Source organism: Neovison vison, chromosome 9 (assembly GCF_020171115.1).
Source record: "Neovison vison isolate M4711 chromosome 9, ASM_NN_V1, whole genome shotgun sequence".
NCBI lineage: Eukaryota > Metazoa > Chordata > Mammalia > Carnivora > Mustelidae > Neogale > Neogale vison.
Genome location: NC_058099.1, coordinates 33168541 through 33191204, shown reverse-complemented (window position 1 = coordinate 33191204; position 22664 = coordinate 33168541). Strand labels below are relative to the sequence as shown.

The following is a 22664-nucleotide window of genomic DNA, read 5'->3' as shown; positions in this document are numbered from 1 at the left end:
TTTATTAAATTTATAGCTTTTACAGTTTTAAAATGTGAAAAACACAAATTCCTGCAAAAAAAGGAAATCTTTAAATAAATTACAGAACAGCCACTCTAAAGAAAAGGATGTTAAAAATGGTCATTGTAGACTTCATGGCAACATTGAGAAAACATGTGTTTCATAGGTAGAACAACCGTGAGTGATCTCTGTATTATGGTTTGACTAAAAAAATGGCCAAAATGAAACCTTTATTATGACTATAATTTTTTAAAATTACTAAAATTCATGTGGCTGATAAACACAGGTTAGAAAGTATGCTGAAGATGGGATTGATTTTATGAGAGCTTTTTATTTTCATTTCTGTTAATGTCACAAAAAATATGTTTCATGTAATAATGATTTCTCTCAATTAATGTGGAGAAAATAAACCAAAATGAAAGATATTCTTAGCCTTTCAGGTAATGAAATTTGGTAATAAGTTAATGTTTACAAACTGTCTACCTTGTGCCTGACCCAGTGATATCAGATATTCCTTTTGGGAAGAGAGATATCCAAATGAGTTTTTCACATTATTCTATTATCCTATCTATTCTTCAACTTACTTAAAAGATTTTTACTTATTTATTTGACAGACAGAGATCACAGTAGTCAGAGAGAGAGAGAGAGAGGGGAGGAGGAAGCAGAGAGCCTCCCCGAGGAGCAGAGAGCCCAATACGGGGCACGATCCCAGGACCCTGGGATCATGACCTGAGCCGAAGGCAGAGGCTTTAGCCCACTGAGCCACCCAGGTGCCCCTACTTAAAAGATTATAAAATGCAAAGACCAATGAGATTATTGAGGTAAATAGCCCTTAAGGAAAGAAGAGCTGGCTCTATTCTCAAGCATCCTTGGTGTGTCCTTTGTTCTAGATTGATGCTATGTACACCAATGTCAGAGTGACTAATATTTGCTCCGATGGCACACTCTACTGCCAGGTGCCCTGTAAAGGTCTGAACAAGCTCAACGATCTTCTGCACAAGATAGAGGACTACTTCCATTGCAAGGTATGGCCAGGCATCACCCACTTTGAAAATTAATCCAAAAATTCAAACAAGAGGTTACAAGTGTATGACTTTTGACTAGTTTGAGGTAGGAGTTGTAGAATAGTGGGTAAGAGCCCCAGACTGCAGACCTTAAAAGACAAAAGAGCCACTGGTTTCTGCATTAGGAAATGAGGATGATAATAGTGTGTATAGCCATCCATAGGACTGTCGTGAAGACTCGTGGCAGGCCTGCTCAGCACAGTGCCTGGCGCAGAGTAATTGCTCAGCAACTGACAGATTTGTGATTTACAAGATACAGTTGATGCTACAGTGCACCTGCATTTGACTTTGTCTGCTACAGCCAGCTGGGTCCTCTGCCTAGGGCAAAAAAAATCCCATGGAATTTAGGAAGAGGATAAAACTTCTAGGCACCACTCCCCATGCTCTTTTTGGTCCCTGAGAAGCTACTACCTCTGTAAATGTGGTTCTCTGTCTAAATATACTAATAAGCTCCTTACCCTTTGATTCTAGTATTATTTTCTGAATCAGGGCCTGTAGAGGTTTTGTTTTAAGGTTCTAAGGTGGTTTTCTTACCTCCACTGGGACATTATAGTTGTAATCCAGAATATTCCCCCTTGCTCCTAGAAGTGAACCCTTCCCTCTCACTTCTGAATATGCCTCATGGCGTCATTTGCCACCATAGTTTAGCTGTTAGGTATTTTTTTTCCCCAATTTATTTATTTTCAGAAAAACAGTAATTATTATTTTTTCACCACACCCAGTGCTCCATGCAAGCCGTGCCCTCTATAATACCCACCACCTGGTACCCCAACCTCCCACCCCCCCGCCACTTCAAACCCCTCAGACTGTTTTTCAGAGTCCATAGTCTCTCATGGTTCACCTCCCCTTCCAATTTACCCAAATTCCCTACTCCTCTCTAACGCCCCTTGTCCTCCATGCTATTTGTTATGCTCCACATCGCCAAACTATGGAAAGAACCAAGATGCCCTTCAACGGATGAATGGATAAGGAAGATGTGGTCCATATACACTATGGAGTATTATGCCTCCATCAGAAAGGATGAATACCCAACTTTTGTAGCAACATGGACAGGACTGGAAGAGATTATGCTGAGTGAAATAAGTCAAGCAGAGAGAGTCAATTATCATATGGTTTCACTTATTTGTGGAGCATAACAAATAGCTGTTGGGTATTTGTTTGCCTTACTAGAGTATAGGCTTCTTGAAGGCAGAGACAGAGCCTGACCAGGTACTGGTGGGTACTTAATTAACTTACAAACTTCAGTACCTAATCTAGTGTACTAGATCTATCTACATAGATCTACCTAATCTATCTACATAGAACAGGTATTCCAAAATATTTGTGGAATCAAGTTAAACTTGTATTCAGACTACAGTCTAGAACAGAATCTTTAGATCTGTAGCTTTACCTCTTCTTGTATTACAGATGTCTTAGCTGTATCTCAGGGTCATTACTGAAGTGTGGTTTCTATCTTGGAGTCTATCTTGGAGATAGTTCTCCAAGATAGCTAGTCTTATCTTGGAGAAATCTGAGAGATCCAGAGAAGCTGCCTCCAGTGACTGACTAGAATGCATGTGCTTATTACCTATGGTGGTGAAAAACTCTAGTGCTCTGGTAACCTGAATGGAGACATTGCCTTTGGGGACAGTAGAAACATTCATCCTGAATAAGAGAGTCCCAGGCAGGTCCCCAGCTTCAAACTACAGCAAAGAGGAGGGAGTAGAGGTCCACAGCTGTGACTTGTTGACATTTCACTGGCACTGATAGCCATATTTGTGTGGATAACATTTGTTTTGGAAGTAAAATCTCATCTTTGAATCTAAATGTTAGAAGTTGAAAAGAAGAGGCCTTCTGGATGGCTAGCCCAACCTCACTTTCCTCCAGGCTCTTCTAGTTTTTGGCAGATTCATTCTCCCTCTTCCTGTTTAAATGAAGGCATCAGTGCCTGGGTGAATCACACTGACCTGCACACTGACGTCTGGAGACATTTTAACAGCGCTCATTTATGAGCCACGTGCGAGGGGGAGAGTAGAGGAGGCCACCAGCAAATGGCTGAGAAACAGGACAGGCCATCACCCTCATGCACGCACCACCACTCACTCCTCATGGGGAGCCTGGCTAAATACGGGTTCACCAGTCGGCCTGAGCCACGGCGATGTTTTTCTAACTGTGTGGCAATCTGCTCCTTGCTCAGAGTAATAAAAGTGTCACGCATTTCTGTTTTGCAGCACATGACCTCTGAGTACTTCGTTTCATTACCCTTCTGTGGGAAAGTCTGCCTCTTCCATTGCAAAGGAAAATGGTTACGAGTAGAGGTAAAAGCAGTCACTTGATTTCTTTTTTAAAGTTTATTAGGAAATACTGTAGATATAAAAACAAGTTTTATAAAAAAATGAAATAAGCACCCATGTACTCATTACCATGTGAGAAAGAAAATATGCCCGGTATGGTTGAGGCTCCGTGTCTGCATCCCCTTCTACTCCTGCCCTGGCGGGGGCTGCCAGCCAAAGAGGTGTTTCTCATTCCTATTCATTTCTTTATACTTTCACTCTATTTGTGTTTATACATACATATTAATATTCTAATATAGAGATAGTAGAAATACAGAAATGAAATGTATATAGAATATTTATAGGAAAACTTAATAAAATATAACTTAACAGATAACGTTTATAAAATGCATGTAAATAGTAGAATGTATAGATTCTTCTGAATCATGCTTCTTCATTCATTATGTGTGAGATTCATGTTGGTGTGTGCAGCTCTCGTTCATTTGTTTTCACTGCTGTTTGATACAATAATGTGTGAAGATACCAACGTGATCACTCCATTCTCCTGACAATGGATATTTAGATGGCTTCTAAAGTTTTGTTATGGACAGCACTGCCCAGAGCCTTCCCGTGCATGTCTCCCAGGATACCCAGGAAGGAATGGAGTTTCTGGGTGGAGAGAGCGGATGTCTTCAGTTTCACGAGATATTGCCTAATTGCTCTCCAGAGTCACCCTTCCGCTGAGGTGGTAGGGGTGTAGCCCTTTGAGAGTTCTGGCTTGTTGGGGGTGGGGGGTCTCAGATCCTTCTTCCCTCCTGCCCAGGATGGCTTTGGCTTCAGTGTTCACATACTCCTCTATTTCTACTCCCTCATAATTTTCTTATTTTCTTGCAAGCGCAGTTATGAATTTGAAAAGAGGTCTGTTATATTTTATCATATATTTCTCTATGTTTTTCAAAGGCAGGTTTTGGATTTTTGTGGTTGGTTGCTTTCTTTCTTTCTTCTTTCTTTTCTCATTCTTTCCTTCTATTTTTGATATCTAGTTTGTCCGATTGCTAAAATTGCAAACTTGGGTTTGATTTTTTTATTCCTTTTTTGTCTGTTACAAAGGTTCTTAACCTGGGTGCAAGACCCTCTACTTTAAGGGGGCAGAGGTCCTGAACCCTATAGAATTGTATACAAATTAGGTGTGTGTATTATGTATTTTGGGGGGGGGACAGTATCCTAATTTTCATAAGATTCCCAAACCAACCCTAAGAAGGTTAGAATCATTGATTTATTGATTTTTTGATGCTGTGTAGTAATATTCTGATAACTTAATTATACTGATTTTCCCTTTATTTGAGTAAAACTTCTTCATATCTAATGGAAGCAATTTGGGAATAATTTTTGTCATTAATGTGGATGTTAGAAGCCTGAGATCTGAGGTTATATGACCAAGAGTTGCATATTTAACTATAAACCTCAAAAACATTACTCATTAAAAAGAACACAGCATTATTTGAATTTTAAAGCTCTGTGTTGTTTAGGGTATTACATAGAAATGCACACATATTGAATTATTTAATTTTTCATTTTCAAATAGTTTCAGGCTTTTGCAAAGCTGCAAAAACAGTCCAAAGAGGTTTCATATGTCCTTTACCCACTGTCTCTAGTTGTTAACGTCTTACATAACCGTTATCAGAACCAGGAAATCAACACTGATACAATATTATTAACTAATCTGCAGCCTCCACTGATTTTCCAACACTGTTCTACAAATGTTCTCTTTCTGCTATAGAATCCCAAGTTGTAATTAATTGTATGTCTTCTTAGTTTCTGCCAACCTGGCAGGTGCTCTGGCTTTCTTTGCCATTTGTGGCCTTTTGAAGAGCAGTAGCATTTTAAAAAATTAGTTTTAGAGGTAAAATTTAGTGTTTCATCTGTTACATATAACACCCTGTGCTCATTACATCAAGTGCCCTCCTTCATGCCCACCACCCAGTTACCCCATCCACCTACCCTCCCTCCCCTCCAGCAACCCTCAGTTTGTTTCCTAGAATTCAGCATCTCTTGTGTTTTGCCTTTCTCTCAATTTTCATCTTATTTTTATATTTCTTTCCTTTCCCCATGTTCATTTGTTTTGTTTCTTAAATTCTACATATGAGTAAAATCATGTGGTATTTGCCTTTCTCTGACTGACTTAATTCACTCAGCATAATATCCTCTAGTTTCATCCACATCGTAACAAATAACAATTTTCATCCTTTTGATGGCCGAGTAATAGTCCAGTCTGTGTGTGTGTGTGTGTGTGTGTGTGTGCGCACGCGCGTGCGTGTGCACGTGCGTGCACACACACACACACACCACACTTTTTTATCCATCTGTCAATGGACAACTGGGCTCTTTCCATAGCTTGGCTATTGTGGACATTGCTGCTATAAACATTGGGGTGCACATGTCCTTTCAAATCCCTGTGTTTGTATCCTTTGGATAAATACCAAATAATGCAATTGCTGGGACTTAGGGTAGCTCTGTTTCTAGAGTAGCCACATTTTGTAGAGCGTCTGACAGCTTCAGTTTCTTCCTGTGTCACATGAGTTTCTTCCTTTTTGGCAAAATACCTTTTTGGCATATGTCAGATATTTTAGATGAATATCTAGTATTATTTTTGTTTTCCTATCAAATTGTCCATTGTCTGCCTTGGAGGTAACTAAAATGTTCATTCTCTTAGTGATATGTAGAAAGTTAGGGAAGGGAGAATGATTAATGAAAAGCAGATCCTGGTGTTTAAATGATGTATTTGTTCTTGACATTGTAACTTGTCTAAGCTTTATTTAGTGCCTGTACCTTCTTTTTTTTTATTGACATATAATGTATTATTTGTTTCAGGGGTACATTCTGTGATTCATTAGTCTTAAACAGTTCACAGCACTCACCATAGCACATACCCTCCCCAGTGTCCATTACCCAGCCACCCTCTCCCTCCCACTCCTTTCCCTTCTAGCAACCCTCAGTTTGTTTTCTGAGACAGAGAGCCTCTTAAGGTTTGTCTCCCTCTCTGGTTTCGTCTTGTTTCATTTTTCCCTCCCCTTCCCTCTGATCCTCTGTCTTTTTTCTCAAATTCCTCATATCACTGAGATCATATGGTAGTTGTCTTTCTCTGATTAATTTTTTTCACTTAGCACAATAGCCTTTAGTTCCATCCATGTCATTACAAATGGCAAGATTTAATTTTTTGATTGCTGCATAATATTTGTGTGTGTGTGTGTGTGTGTGTGTGTGACATCTTCTTTATCCATTCATCTGTTGATGGACATCTGGGATCGACTCCTTAATTTCTCTTCCTTCTGTCTTATTGTTGCTGTATAGAAATGCAACTGAATTCTATGCATTGATTTTATATCCTAATACTTTACTGAATTTCTGTATGAGTTCTAGTAGTTTTGGAGTGGAGTATTTTCGGTTTTCTGCATAAAGTAGCATATCATCTGCAAAAATTGAGAGTTTGGCTTCATCTTTGCTGATTTGGATGTCTTTTATTTCTTTTTGTTGTCTGATTGCTGAGGCTAGGACTTCTAGTACTATAGTGAATAGAAGTGGTGATAGTGGACAGCCCTGCCATGTTCCTGACCTTAGGGGAAAAGCTCTCAGTTTTTCCCTGTTGAGAATGATATTCACTGTGGGTTTTTCATAGATGGCTTTGATGATACTGAGGTATGTACCCTCTTTCCCTACACTGTGAAGTGTTTTGATCAAGAAAGGATGCTGTACTTTGTCAGATGCTTTTTCAGCCTCTTTTGAGAGGATCATATGGTTCTTGTTCTTTCTTTTATTAATGTATTGTATCCCATTAGTTGATTGGCAAATGTTGACCCAACCTTGCAGCCCAGGAATATATCCCACTTGGTCATGATGAATAATCCTTTTAATGTACTATTGGATCCTATTGGCTAGTATTTTGGTGAGAATTTTTGCATCAATGTTCATCACAGATATTGGTCTGTAATTCTCTTTTTTGATGGGGTCATTGTCTGGTTTTGGGATCAAGGTAATGCTGGCCTCATAAAATGAGTTTGGAAGTTTCCATTTTTATTTTTTTGAATAGTTTCAGGAGAATAGGTATTAATTCTTCTTTAAATGTTTAGTAGAATTCCCCTGGGAGCCTTCTGGCCCTGGGCTCTTGTTGCTTGTTTTGGATTACTCCTTAATTTCCCTTTTGGTTATGGCTCTGTTTAGGTGTTTTGTTTCTTCCTGGTTCAGTTTTGGTAATTTATACATCTTTAGGAATGCATTCATTTCTTCCAGATTGTCAAATTTGCTGGTGTATATTGCTCATAATATGTTCTTCTCATTGTTTGTATTTCTTTGGTATTGGTTGTGATCTCTCCTCTTTCATTCATAATTTTATTAATTTGGGTCTTTTTTCTTTTTGATAAGTCTGGCCAGGGACTTATCAATCTTATTAATTCTTTCAAAGAACCAGCTCCTAGTTTCATTTATCTGTTCTACTGTTCTTTTGGTTTCTATTTCATTGGTTTCTGCTCTGACCTTTATGATTTCTCTTCTCCTCCTGGGTTTAGACTTTATTTGCTGTTCTTTCTCAAGTTCCTTTAGGGGTGGGGTTAGGTTGTATATTTGAGATCTTTCTCATTTCTTGAGAAGGGCTTGTATTGCTATATACTTTCCTCTTAGAATCACCTTTGCTGCATCCCAAAGATTTTGAACAGTTGTGTTTTTATTTTCATTTGTTTTCATGAATTTTTAAAAATTCTTCTTTAGTTTCCTGGCTGTCCCATTCATGCTTTAGTGGGATGCTCTTTAGCCTCCAGGTATTTGAGTTCTTTCCTCTTGTGATTGAGTTCAAGTTTCAAAGCAGTGTGGTCTAAAAATATGCAGGAAATTATCCCAATCTTTTGGTACCAGTTGAGACCTGATTTGTGACCCAGGATGTGATCTGTTCTGGAGAATGTTCCATGGGCACTAGAGAAGAATGTGTGTTCTGTTGCTTTGGGATGGAATGTTCTGAATATATCTGTGCTGTCCATCTGGTCCAGTGTGTCATTTAAAGCCTTTATTTCCTTGTTGATTTTTGCTTAGATGATCTGTCCATTTTAGTGAGGGGGTGTTAAAGTCTCCCACTATTACTGTATTATTGTCGATGTGTTTCTTTGATTTTGTTATTAATTGGTTTATATAAGTGGCTGCTCCCATGTTAGGGGCATAGATATTTAAAATTTTTAGATCTTCTTGTTGGACAGACCCTTTAAGTATCATATAGTATCCTTATTCATCTTTTATTATAGTCTTTGGCTTAAAATCTAATTTATCTGATATAAGGATTGCCACCCCAGCTTTCTTTTGATGTCCATTAGCATGGTATATTTTTTTCCACCCCCTCACTTTAAATCTGGAGGTGCCTTTGGGTCTAAAATGATTTTCTTGTAGATATCATATCAATGGCTCTTTTAAAAAATCCATTCTGATACCCTGTGTCTTTTGATTGGGGCATTTAGCCCATTTGCATTCAGAGTAACTATTGAAAGATATGAATTTAGTGCCATTATATTGCCTGTAAGGTGACTGTTACAGTATATTGTCTCTGTTCCTTTCTGGTCTGTTACTTTTAGGCTCTCTCTTTGCTTATAGGACCCCTTTAAATATTTCCTGTAGGGCTGGTTTGGTGTTTGCAAATTCTTTTGCTTTTGTTTGTCCTGGAAGCTTTTCATTTCTCCTTCTATTTTCAATGACAGCCTAGCTGGATATAGGATTCTTGGCTGCATATTTTTCTTGTTTAGTGCTATACATATGTCATGTCAGTCCTTTCTGCCCTACCAGGTCTCTGTGGATAGGTCTGCCAATCTAATATTTCTACTGTTGTAGGTTATAGACCTCCTGTCCTGAGCTGCTTTCAGGATTTTCTCTTTGTCTCTGAGACTTGTAAGTTATACTATTAGATGATAAGATGTTGACCTATTTTTATTGATTTTGTGAGAGGTTCTGTGTGCTTCCTGGATTTTAATGCTTGTTCCCTTTGCCCAATTAGGGAAATTCTCTGCTATAATTTTCTCCAATATACCTTCTTCCCCCCTCTCTCTTTCTTCTTCTCCTGGGATCCCAATTATTCTAATACTGTTTTGTCTTATGGTATCACTTATCTCTCGAATTCTCCCCTTGTGATCCAGTAGTTGTTTATCTCTCCTTTTCTCAGCATCTTGATTCTCCATCATTTGGGCTTCTATATCACTAATTCTCTCTTTCTGCCTCATTTATCCTGGCAGTAAGAGCCTCCATTTTTTATTGCACCTCATTAATAGCTTTTTTGATTTCAACTTGGTTAGATTTTAGTTCTTTTTTTTCTCCAGAAATGGATTTTATTTCTCTAGAAAGGGAAACCGGCATGGTATCTTCCATGCTTTTTTCAAGCCCAGCTAACATCATTGTAATCATCATTTTTAACTCTAGCTCTGACATCTTACTAATGTCTGTATTGATTAGATCCCTAGCAGTCAGTACTGCCTCTTGTTCTTTTTTTGAGGTGAGTTTCTCTGCCTTGTCATTTTGTCCAGAGAAGAATAGATGAATGGGAGAACAAAATGCTAAAAGGGTAACAACGATCCCAGAAAAATGTACACTGACCAAATCAGAAGAGACCCAAAATTGGAGGGAGAAGAAAGGGAAAAATATATATATAAATGATTAGGCTGGTCAATAGAACAGAGCCATACACTTGATTTTGGGTATATTTTGGTCTATTAGAAAAGACTACCTCCCAAAATCTTAAAGAAAGAAAAACATATACCTATATTTGTATAGATATATGTTATACATATCTATCTATCTATATATGGGTAAACATGAGGAAGAAATGGAATATGACTGTAAAGATGAAAATTTAACAAGATTTTTAAAAAGGAATTGATAAGATAAGCAGTTCATTGGGGGAAAAAAAGGGAAAGAATGTGATCAGGCTGGAGACTAGAACAAAGCCATATGCTAGATTTAGGGTATATTTTGGTCTGTTGGAAGAAACTGTGTCCCAAAATTTCAATGAAAGAGAAACTTACACATATACAAAAAATAAGTTTAAATACAATGAAGGGATAGAATATGACTATAAAAATGAAAATTAAGAAAGATTTTTAAAAAGTTATTGATAAGATTAAATGGTTAAATTGGTTAAAATAGGAAAGAGGAAAATAGAATAAGAAAAAATTACTAAAATTTAAAACATTTAACTTTGAAAGACTAAAGAATCATGGGGGAAAAAATCCATGATTTCTATGTGTTGCTTTCCTTGAGCTCTGGAGTTCCACAGTTCTCGATCAGTGAACTTGGTCTTGGCTGGATGTTCTTGCTTATCTTCTGGGGGAGGAGCCTGTTGCAGTGATTCTTAAATGTCTTTGCCCAAGGCAGAATTGTACCGCCCTTGCCAGGGGCTGGGCAAAGTAATCTGCTTGGGTTTGCTCTCAGTAGGGTTTGTTCCCTGAATGCTTTCCTTACCGCTTTGGAGGACAGGAATGAAGATGGTGACCTCCCAATCTCTGGCCCAGAGTTGCCAAGAGCTCGGGGTCCCCCCTTCAATGAGAAAGAGAAAGACATCAATCATGCCTGTTTCCCTGGTCTCCACCTGCACTCCGTGCTCACCCAGCCTGTGACCAAGCGTTTCTATCTCTGACTCATGCTGAATCTCCAAACCCAGCAGATTCCTGCAGCATGCTCCTGTGCCACTCCTCCCAGAGGAGGAAGTAGGGGCACTCTCCCCAGATCTGCCACATATGGGGTCCCTGTTTGAAAAGTAGTGGCCCAACTGTGCCTCTGATCATGATTTATGGCAACTTCAAGCTGAGAGCTCACTCCTCAGCTCCGTCTCTGTAGTCGGTTTCCCCACTTCAATACCTGGGAGCTCTGCCACACTCTTGACAATCCTGATCTTTCTGAGACACCCAAGGGTCCTGAGACCACACAGACCCAGTGAAGACTCCACCCCCTACTTAGCCACTGGAGCAATGTCCCTCCATGGAGCAGACTCTAAAGTTTTGCTTTTGTGCTCTGCTGCGCTCTCACTTGCTGGCAGCTGGCCCCTCCCCCTGCAGTCTATCCTCCCATATATCATCTTGGATTAATTTCTCTGCATGTCTTACTTTCCAGAAAGTGGTCACTTTTCTGTTCACAGAGTTGCTTCTTCTCTTCAATCTCCTGTTGAGTTTGTAGGTGTTCAGAATGATTTGATAAGTATGATTAGCTGAATTCCTGGGACCAGACGAAATTTAGGTCTCCTAGTCCTACACCATCTTGATCCTCTATCTCTGGGTAATAGCCATTAAGGAGAGCATGTGATGTAGTGAACATTGGATATTATAAGACTGATGGATCACTGACCTCTACCTCTGAAACCCATAATACATTATATGTTACCTAGTTGAATTTCAATTTAAAATGAAAAAATAAGAAAATTAATACTTTCTTTGTTCCTTCTTATGTGCATTTTAGAGTTATACAAATGTAATGGCATAGACGTGTCTTGACCTTTTGAGTATGCTTATAAATTAACCAACATCTGTCTCACTGCAGATCACGAACGTTCACAGCAGCCGGGCCCTTGATGTTCAGTTCCTGGACTCTGGCACTGTGACATCTGTGAAAGTGTCCGAACTCAGGGAAATCCCCCCCCGATTTCTACAAGAAATAATTGTGATACCACCTCAGGTATTGTATGTTACAAGCTGGGGGATTTGCTGAAAGAGATCTGGCTATATTTGTAATCATGTTGTGAGGTACCCCCTCAGTTTTGATCTTGATAATGAGTGAAGCCCAAGTTTATAAGAACAATAGAAATGGTTGTTCACTGGTTTTCAGACATAAAATTTGACTGTCTTAGACAAGAAGAGCAGTCAAACTTACAGAATATTGTTTGATAAGTGTTTTTTTTCAATTATGTTGTATCATTAGGCTAAGTTGTCCAGTTAGAGATTCCATTTTAATAATTAGATGCCAGTGCTGACTTCTATACAGCTTCAGGATCTTATAAGAAAATTCTACTCCTAGAGTTCTTAGTTTAATTAAGCGGCCATTCTCTTAAGAAACCTGTTTACATTCAACCATTTTCTTATATGAGTTTTCCCCCCATAGATTTAAGTAAAAAGATTAATATCTGCCTAATCTTCCTCCATTAATAAAAATTCAGATAATTAGAATTTTTGCATTATTTTGAATTAAAATTGTTAAAAACTATTTCCTGCCTTTAGGAGAAATAGAGGTTTTTGTACAGAAAACAGTAGGTTTTTTTTTTAAAATAAAATCATTCAACAACCTATCATTTCAAAAGGCCACTTGACTTATATTTGCCAGAAGATATTTTATACCATCAAAATTCAGTGAGTAAAAGGTGCTTGACCATAATTCGCATGGCTTTTGTACCTTCTCTCACTCCTGTCACCACTGCCTGTTCTAAAATGACTAGTACAGAAAAGCTTTTGAGCTTGTGTTCAAGCCAATTTTCAAAATCACTTTTACATTTATTGTTGCTCAGCCACAATACTGAAAATCGTTAAATGCCACTTTCACTTGGTTCTCCTTGTTAGAACATCCACCCACGGCCAGCCTTACCTGGAAAAGGCTCCCCAGCTGGAAGGGAAAGATCATCCATCCTTCTGCCTCTGATTGTCAGAAGGCCACATAATTGTACTTTCTTTGTGCTACAGTGTTAAAAGCCACTCCATTTTTTCCCCCTATAAATCCTGTCTAGATTTGTTATCTCATAGATACAAAGTTGGGGGAATCTGAAGAGCCAGCTGGGCCAAGCCTCTGGCTGACAACATCTCCCCAAGAGGTCTAAGTCAGAATAGCAAACTGATGGCCTGTAGGCCCAAGCTGACCCATAAATATTGGGTTTGGACTGTTGGCTGTTACAGTGTTTGAAACTGTGAATTGGTTAACAAGATTTAAAACTCAGAAAATTTCACACAAAAATCCTGACTTCCACCTTCTCCTGACAAACTTGAAAAATGTGACTATATCGAGCACTCTCCTCAATGGGACAGTGCTCTGCGGGGGCTTGGGAAGTGGCATTGTGCTTCGTAGGGCCCCTGCTCACCAGCGTGCTGGCCGCATCTAGTCTGTCTTGCTCCCTCATTGCCACCTGGCCCCTGCAGGCAGGAAGAGCCTGCTCTCTCTGCTCTAAGTGACCTCCTCCCCATGAAGAAAAATACCTCATCCGGGGGCACAGTGAGAGACCTGGAGCCCCCAAAGAAGAAGAAAGAAGGAATCCAGGAATCCTGAAAATAGGTTTCTTCCTATCACATAATTGCCTCAAACAATTCAAGGCTTCCATGAGTCCCTAGAGTCACCTTTTACTCCCTGCTGCAGCCATTCTACTGAAGTTGGCTGTGATGGTGGGACATAAAAGGCATTGAGGAAAGTGAAGCATCTAGGTATCTATGAATTTCAGTCTTTCTTACCCTCCTTAACTCTCATTACAACTCCTTCCAAAGGTGACCACAAATGTCTGGCACCGACAGGTACTCGGGAACTGCTGAATGAAGCATGTCGGCCTCTGAAATGATTTTTGCAACTAGGGTCATTTCATCCAAATGACACTTCATTTTTTCAGTTGCACTTAGAGGGAAGACTTAAATGTAAGTTCCAAACCTGTCTTCACAACTTTGTGATCCGATGCGAGTTAGGCTCTTTGATTCCATTTCACCATCTGTAAAACGGGTTCACAACATTGGCCCATAAGCAGAAGTATCATAAGATAAGTATGTGAAGTGCCTGGTGTGAGCCGTGGCTCATAACAGGAGTAAAGACAGCAGAGGACAAACAAGCAGAGCCAGGAACATAGCAGACACTCTACCCCAAGAGTGCGATCGTCATCAGTGGCTATCGCTATTGCGATTTACAGGAAAATAACATGGGCGTTGCTGATCAGTACCTATTTTAAGATGGTGTGTTTGCTCTTCCATCATGTTTTCTTTCCAGGCTATCAAGTGCTGTCTAGCAGATCTTCCACAGTCTATTGGCATGTGGACACCAGATGCTGTGCTTTGGCTGAGAGATTCTGTTTTGAATTGCTCGGACTGTAGCATTAAGGTTAGTTCTCTTGATACATTTGGAAAGGGAGCTGTCAGCCAGAAGGGCTCATCTGGTTTTCTGTGAGAGAATTTTATCTTACCATAAGCTAATGCTTTCAGATCTGATACCCTGTCATAGTTAAGAGATTGGTTACACGTGTGATAAGATATTTCAGGATTTGATTTTTAAGAATTTATCCTATTCTCCAATATTACTTTCAAGCCCTTCATATAATTTTTCCACTATTAATAAGGTAGCAGAGATAGTTCTGTGCTCCTATTTTTCTCCATGAATTAAGTTCCAAAGAATTAAGTTCCCAACAGAGGGACCATCTTTCTCTTGATAAATGTTTCTAAAGATCATTTAAATAGTCTTCTATGTCTTTTTTTTTTCCTAGAGTAGAATGGCTTATAAGCAAATCATTTGCTTATAATTCTGCTTCTGCTTTTTAAAGTTTTCTTAAACTGCTTTATTTCACGAGCTCCTATTTCTCTCTCTGTATTTTTGCACCTCTGTATCAAAAACATTGCTTTCATTTCCAAGAATAGAAATGTAAGGTATTTCTCTGTTTTAACTAATGAAAGCAATGTTATTTTATATAAGCATTTAACCGTGAATTGTCATTGAGAAATATCTTCATGAAAAATCTCTAAATTATTCTAGCTCACGTGGATTTTCTTATGTTTATACAATAATACACTTAATTACCATTTTATATCCCTCAATTGCCACATGATAAGGAATATTGCATTCTCATCTCTGGTTTAAGAACTTAAAGCCAGAGTGTTGGGTACTCAATAAAAATGTTTTTTAATGGTTGATTTTTGAAATGGCACTTCTGTATCATAAGTATCAAAATAAATTAGCAGGCATTCATTTGTAGTACTTTGAAGTGCTAATTAATTTAAATAGATTCATTTTGCTAGGAGAAATATTTTTTAAGTAAATTACTATAGATGGATTGCCTTATCTCTCTGTCTCAAGCCTCTGTTCCTGTCTTTTAGTCCCAGCCCTATTTGGTAAGAGATCAGTGTGGCTGGAAGCATCTTATTTTTGTCATTCCCAGGGTATACCAGAGGAGCCGGGCACTCAGACCATGGGACGTACAGCTGTATAACCCCAGTTGTCAGTCGATGAGACAAAGGTCTCCTGGACAAAACTGTGTAGTTTGTTTCCTCTTTTTCTCCCTAGATTCCCTTCCTCCCATGTAACTGGGGGCAGATATTAGGACCAAACAAGGCCTTTGGACCAGAGGTCCCCAACAGTACAGTGAATGTCAAAGCTTCATCCCTTGCTTCCCAGTCTAAGGGTACAACAGCCTGGGTGGAATGCACATGGAACATCTTGTCATTCTTGTGACCAGTTTCTATTGTTAAAATTGGGACATGAGCACATGAGGGTTCATCACACTGTTCTTTTTACTTTGAGTGTTTTTAAATGTCATTAATTAAAAAAGCTTTTTATCATGATATGTAGACTCTATCTCAGTGATAATGACCTCTGGTGGGTTACAAGAGATCCTCAGTTTTTAGAGGTTAATAAAGTTTTCATTTCTGTAAGCCAGCTGCCGGCATCTAGACTCTTCGCCTGTCTAGACTAAGTGCCTGTCCACTACTATAGCCATCACAGATCATTTCTCTTACCTTCAGTAAAATGAATTTTAGCAAGCTGGGGCTTCTTGAAAAATTGTTTTAATACTCAAGGTTAATATTATAACTGCCTCTTGGAATTCAGTAGATTTGTAGAAATGTCTTCTGTGTTTTCCAAAGGTCACAAAAGTGGACGAAACCAGAGGCATCGCACATATTTATTTATTTACCCCCAAGAACTTCCCCGATCCTCACCGCAGCATCAATCGCCAGATCACAAATGCAGACTTGTGGAAGCATCAGAAGGATGTGTTTCTGAGTGCCGTATCCAGTGGAGCTAGCTCTCCCAACAGCAAAAGTGGTGGCACCCCCATTCCCGGCAGCACTGGAGAGAATTTCAGAAAGAGCCTCACAGATGCCATCAAGAAGTCCGTGGTAGACCACAGCAGCTCCTTCTCCACAGAGGAACTGCCACCTCCCGTCCACCTGTCAAAGCCAGGGGAGCACATGGATGTGTACGTGCCTGTGGCCTGTCACCCTGGCTACTTTGTCATCCAGCCCTGGCAGGAGATACACAAGCTGGAAGTTCTGATGGAAGAGATGATTCTGTACTACAGCGTGTCTGAGGAGCGCCACATAGCCGTGGAGAAAGACCAAGTGTACGCTGCAAAAGTGGAAAATAAGTAGGTCCTTGGACAAAGCATTTTATTCTACTAAAAAAAATGTGTAGAGTGATACCAAGAGTCCTTAATCCCTGCAGGGGGAGTTTGAACTGCACAGATGGGAATTTTGAATGTGAAATGAGACTAATGCATTATGCCATTTTTAAAACAGATTTTATTATTTATTTGACAGACAGAGATCACAAGTAGGCAGAGAGGCAGGCAGAGAGAGAGGAGGAAGCAGGCTCCCTGCTGAGCAGAGAGTCCGGTGTGGGGCTCGATCCCAGGACCCCGGGATCATGAACCGAGCCAAAGGCAGAGGCTTTAACCCACTGAGCCACCCAGGCGCCCCATTATGCCATTTTTAATAGTTGAAATGATGTCATTTATCTAAAAATCTAATGACCGTATGTTAAATTCCTATTAAAGCCTAATTATATCTAAAATGCAGGTTTAAATGTTTTTTCTCCTTTTCTATTAGATAAAATACGGTTTATTCAGAAAATAACTTTTTTAAGTGAATGACTTTTAAATTTTAAAAACTAAATGCTTATTGTAGAAAATTTAGAAAATGCAAAATAGTATAAGAAAATCAGGCATAACTTTTGTTCAACTTTGTTCAACTGCTTACGTATTTCTTCTAGTTCTTTTCTATACCCATTCATACAATTGGTATAGTATTATTATATATAATTCCACCCCTCCACTTATCACTTCACAAAATCTTGGGAACATTTTTCCATGTGATAAGATTTCTTCATAAACATGTTTAATGGCTGAGTCCTAGTCCACCATATAGAGAAATCATAATTTACTTACTTTATTCTTTTATTCAAGTCTGTTGGTCCCCAAATTCATATACTTATAATTATACCTTTTTGTGTTCCTGTTGTCTCTGTGACTCATGGATTATTGCTTGCTGCACTGTGGGCTTATCTGAAGGTTTCTGGAGTTTCCACCCAAAGCCCTCAGTCACTAGTTCCCCAAATTGGCCTCGTTGTAGCTTTCTTACTAGAGTTCACCCTAAAGCAGCTCTGGGGGTTTCCTGGACCCATTCTCCACCAGGGTGCTGAGAATCAGTCCAGTCTGGCCAGCCCCAGCCCAGCTGTTGCACTGGGCTCGGGGCTTATAGCTAAGGAACCTGTTTTAGAGGGTGGCTAGGCCTGCCATCCAAAGTGGGCCCCAATTCACACCACGCAGGCACGTGGACGTTACCTTTGGACGCTTACCTTTCAGATGTTACAACCCATCCTCCTTTCCTTAGTGTACTAATAGTCCCCAATCATGGAATCAAGATTGCAGGCCTTTCGTATTTTAACTTTGAAGTCTAAGCTTTTCTAATTGTAATGGTGATGAGTGTAGGCCCAGAGGAGAAAAAATGCATTCATATGAATTTCTTTCTGGCACCTCGAACTCCAGATCTGAAAGCATGTTCTTCTTCCCTCATACTCTCCTATCCTTTCCAGGTTCTTTATTCCAGGCAATGGGTTGGACTTCCTGTTTTGTTTTATTTTGTTTCCCAGTGTCCTCACCTGGCATGACTAAAATTGTCACCTTTGCATTCAGAATGGTTTGTAATCTCTTCCCACACTCTCCCCTGGGTCTGATTTCGTCTTCCTTCACCCATTCCTCCTTGCTCTGCTGTGGTGTTTGCCCCACTCCCAGTTGCCATGCCCTGTAGAATCTTCTGTGCCTTTTCTTCTCATGACTGTCTTCAGCCTGGCCTGGTTCTGCTTGCCTCCCTCTGCCCATCTACCACACATATCTCTTATCTCAGATCTGTGGCTGCCTCTGTGCCCCTGTCAGAGTGAAGGGATCTCCTTGCCTTGTCCCAGTCAGCCTCCATCTGTTTGAGTCTGTTTAGTGATAGACACTGGTTTCAGTGTTTGGTTCCTGCACTAGCACCACAAGGCTTGTAAACAGGGGTTGAGTGAACAGACTCCATCAAATGAGCTGATGGCAAAGCAGAGAATGGTAACCTTTAGGGTAAGAAGAAGCATTCTCTTTTAAAACTTCAGTGACAGTACAGTTCCATATTTCAATAAACGTCATTTACATTCCTATTTCTTTTTATCATACATTGTTATCCATAAAGCAGATGTCAACTTTGCATATTTTTCTTTCCTTTTAAATCCAATGCACATCTAGGTGGCACCGGGTGCTTTTAAAAGGAATCCTGACCAACGGGTTGGTGTCTGTGTATGAGCTGGACTATGGCAAGCACGAACTCGTCAACATAAGGAAGGTGCAGCCCCTGGTGGACATGTTCCGGAAGCTGCCCTTTCAAGCTGTCACAGCTCAACTTGCAGGTAATTTCTGCGGAATTTGAACTTGTATCACCGCATGGCATATTGTGTCATTTTGTCCTGGGCACTTAGGGAGCACACAGTCACTGGCCCTATTGAGGTAACTTTTCTTTTATCCTTTGGCAAACAACTTCCTGGCCCTACTGGGAGCAACTTTTAATCATCTCTCACCCGTCATGCCCTCCTACTATATCTGCTGCTTCTATTTTCCCATGTTCCTTTCTGTCTGTGGTCTGGCATAGGGTGTATTCCTAAAGCTGTCACCTTAGCATGGGGACGGTCTTGCATGCTGCTTTCTTCTTTTTCAGCATTTTTTGGGGGTCCTAACTACTTCTTGTGTGTTTGTTTGACAGTCTTGATGATGTTTAATAGCTGCTAAAGATTCTAATTAATATTTTCCTTTTGTTAAGACTTTAGGTCGTTTATACTTAGTGTAATATTATGAAGACACCTGCAGCTGTGTGCACTGGCCAAAACAAACACAAACACAGTGAAACAACCTCAGTAACCAAAAGAAGGAGCACACTGCTCAATTAATATGTCATGACACTGTATGAATTATAATAATAAAAATACATAGTAGGTTTCTACAATTAGAAAATATTCCTAGGTCATAGATTATGACCCTCATTATGGCCAGGTGAGTTTCCAGTTGCATTGCAATTAACAGCATGCAAGTATGTGATTTCACCACATTTACAAGGCCCACACTATTATCATTAAAATCTGAGGCTGTTGGGGTGCATGGGTGGCTTAGTCGGTTGAGCATCCAACCAGTGATATCGACAGGTCATGATGTCATGGGTCCTAAAATCAAGACCCGCCTTGGGGAGTCTGCTTGAGTCTCCCCTTCTGTCCCTCCCTGACCTGCTCATACATGCTCTCTCTCTCAAATAAATCTTTAAAAAATAAAAAAACATCTGAGAATGTAAGCTGGTGGGTGTACAGGGGTACTTATTTAGGTACCTAAGTAAACCTGTCCAGTTAGGTTTCTTTGCCAGCAGATGCTGGCAGCTGGCTGTATGTATTCCGCCAGTGGGGAGCGTGCACGGTTCCATGGCACTTACCCCAGGGCCCGTCAGCATTAGCAGAGAATATGGAGCCAGAGGGCTGAGGATGCAGACTGCCAGCCATCTGGGGCTCCTTGCATCCTGCTGTGCTAGGAAACTGGAGGTTTGACCATACGTGCCACCCTGATTCCTTCCCCTGGCTCCTCCCGTACACTTAGCACAGAAGTGATTTGATCTTGGAAATGAAAGAAATTATGTATCTAGATTTTTTTCTTGTAATTTTTGACCAGCTTTTATTAAGAGCTATTGATATCTATATATATAGTGTTATTTTGAAGGATTTTTTTGGTTTCTTTGTGTCTCCTTCCTGCTAGACTTCAGAGGAAATGCCCATGGTAGTTAGATATGAACCAAAAATGGCATTTGCAGGTGAGTGTGGCTAGCACCGGACTGCTTGGAATTCAGATCTCTAAAGGGCGTCTTCAGATTTAATGATCACATTTTTTTTATTTTGAGTTTTGAATGTTCAGGTTTTGCTAACGTGTCGTTAAGCACGACAGATCGTCTAGAGAGGGTGTCACTGTGTGGAACAGGTGTGTGGCACCATCATCCCCATAGCCAGCACTGTGGCTGACCATCCCCCGCACTTACTATGTGCCAAGGCCTCTGCCAGCCCCTCCACTTTATCTACTTCTCCCCCACACGAGGACGGTTCCGTACTGGTACTATCACTATTAACTGGGTCAGGAAGCAACAGCTTGGTGGCTGCTTTGGGCTTCTCCTGCTCTCAGAGAACACAGCCCACTCACTACGTGGATGGCAGGTCGGGCAAATTATGTGTGAAACCCCCAGGCCTTCATCACTATGGGACATCATTTACAGTTTCTGTAATCTAGTATATGTGGACTTAATTCATGTTAGTTTACTAATATTTTTTGAAAAAATACACATTATCTCAATTCTGTTTTAAAACCTAATTTAGAATTCTAATTTAGAATTCTCTAACTTGAGCCCTCAAGCTTAAAAGTCATAGTGACTTAGAAATACATTGGGGTTTACAGTTAATCTGGTCCAGTCAGTTTATTTTATTATAAATAGACTGAAGCCTGAGAGGCCAGTTGATTTGCCCAAGATCATACCATGCAATAGAGGAAGGAAGAGCTGAAAATGGTAAACGGGGTCTCCAGACTTTCAATCCAGTGCTTTTGTCATGATATTGTATATAATTTTGAAAAATCAGTAAACGCTAAGTATATGAATTCTCTTCCTCATCCTCCTCCTTCTCCATATCTGGTTCATCAGGAAAAAAGTCTGTAAATAAGAGACATGTCATTGAGATCACTGATACTCTATTTTAGTTGAATGTAGCTGACACACAATGTTAGAGATATTATTGATCTTTTATTCCCCTTGGTTATCCCCATTATCAGTTTAAATCTACATGTACTTTATATAGGGAAATGGGCACTAGTTATTATAACTTCATTTCATAACACAGCAATAAATCTTACTGAAAATTTTGTCTGTAGGTAAAGGTTTACAGAAGTAACCCCATTCGGAATAGGGAAACTATTATAAGTGGACTGTTCTAAGATTGTTGAACAACTGGGGTTGGTTTTTTTTTTTAATTAGGCATGTCTAACCTGGTATGTTCCAGCTACCTTAGAATTGACTGAATAGTTTTCCATTATTATGGATAAAAGAAAGGCTCCTCCAACCCCTCACTGATCCTTGTACTCCCTGTCTTTCTCCTAGGGGTGAAGTGCAACCAGTGGTCTGAGGAGGCTTCGATGGTATTTCGAAATCATGTGGAGAAGAAACCTCTGGTGGCATTGGTGCAGACAGTTATAGAAAATGCTAACCCTTGGGACCGGAAAGTAGTGGTCTATTTAGTGGACACATCGTTGCCAGACACAGATATCTGGATTCATGATTTTATGTCAGAGTATCTGGTAGAGCTTTCAAAAGTTAATTAATCACTGCTTCTGAGACGTTGACAACTAATTCAGATTTTTTAGCAATAACAAAATGTAGTAGGCTTTTAAAAAAGAAACCTTGTCTCTGCTACAGAGCTCTGACTGCTGTGGGGATTGAAAAGAATACGCTTCTGTTTGATGAAAGATATTTAACAAGTTTTGTTTTAACAGAGTTGACTTTTCAAAGAAACTTGCACTTGAATTATTACTATAATATTAGAATAAAATGTTTATCAGTATAAAAACTGATTGCCTCATCATTTCTAGGCTTTATGATCTTAAAATTAAGGGTTTCCCTTTCTATTCATGTCTTCTGGGTGATGATGTGTTCCTTTACTGTGAGAAATTTGTGATTTAACCCTGGTGTAATGGTACGTCCCAAAGCAAGTGACCGTCAGTCCGTGTGAGGACTATCTTGAATGTCTAGCACATTAGCATTGCTGGTGGTGCTATAGGGAAGCAGCCCAGGTGAACCTCAAAGCCTGTCCCTCACCCCAAATCTTGAGTGGCACCTCACTGCCCAGAGAGTCCATGCCTTCCAGTCTCCCTACTCAACCTCATTGCCCTCTGGTCCCTAACCAGCCACACTGGCCCTTTATCTGGCTCCTGAACTCCAGGCTGTGCACCCAGGACTATATTCTACAGCAGGCCTTGCTCGCCTCCAAAGCATGCTTATTCTGCTTCTTCAGCCTGCTGCTCCTTCTCCCCCGCCACCCTCCCTGCCCCCGCCGCTGGTTTTATTGGCCAGTCTCC

General features: G+C 40.0%; 1 protein-coding gene across 3 annotated transcripts in view; it reads left to right on the top strand.

Annotated features, from left to right (window-relative positions):
* The window catches only part of TDRD7 (tudor domain containing 7), a 73372-nt gene extending 51216 nt beyond the window's left edge, over window positions 1-22156 (top strand). For all 3 annotated transcript variants that reach the window (XM_044265298.1, XM_044265296.1, XM_044265297.1), the window contains 7 exons: window positions 891-1025; window positions 3275-3361; window positions 11870-12004; window positions 14276-14386; window positions 16138-16640; window positions 18768-18928; window positions 21691-22156. In XM_044265298.1, the coding sequence (XP_044121233.1) occupies window positions 891-1025; window positions 3275-3361; window positions 11870-12004; window positions 14276-14386; window positions 16138-16640; window positions 18768-18928; window positions 21691-21911 (1353 nt within the window). In that variant the 3' untranslated portion in view covers window positions 21912-22156. The remainder of the gene's footprint in view (window positions 1-890; window positions 1026-3274; window positions 3362-11869; window positions 12005-14275; window positions 14387-16137; window positions 16641-18767; window positions 18929-21690) is intronic.
* The last annotated feature ends 508 nt before the right edge of the window (window positions 22157-22664 follow it).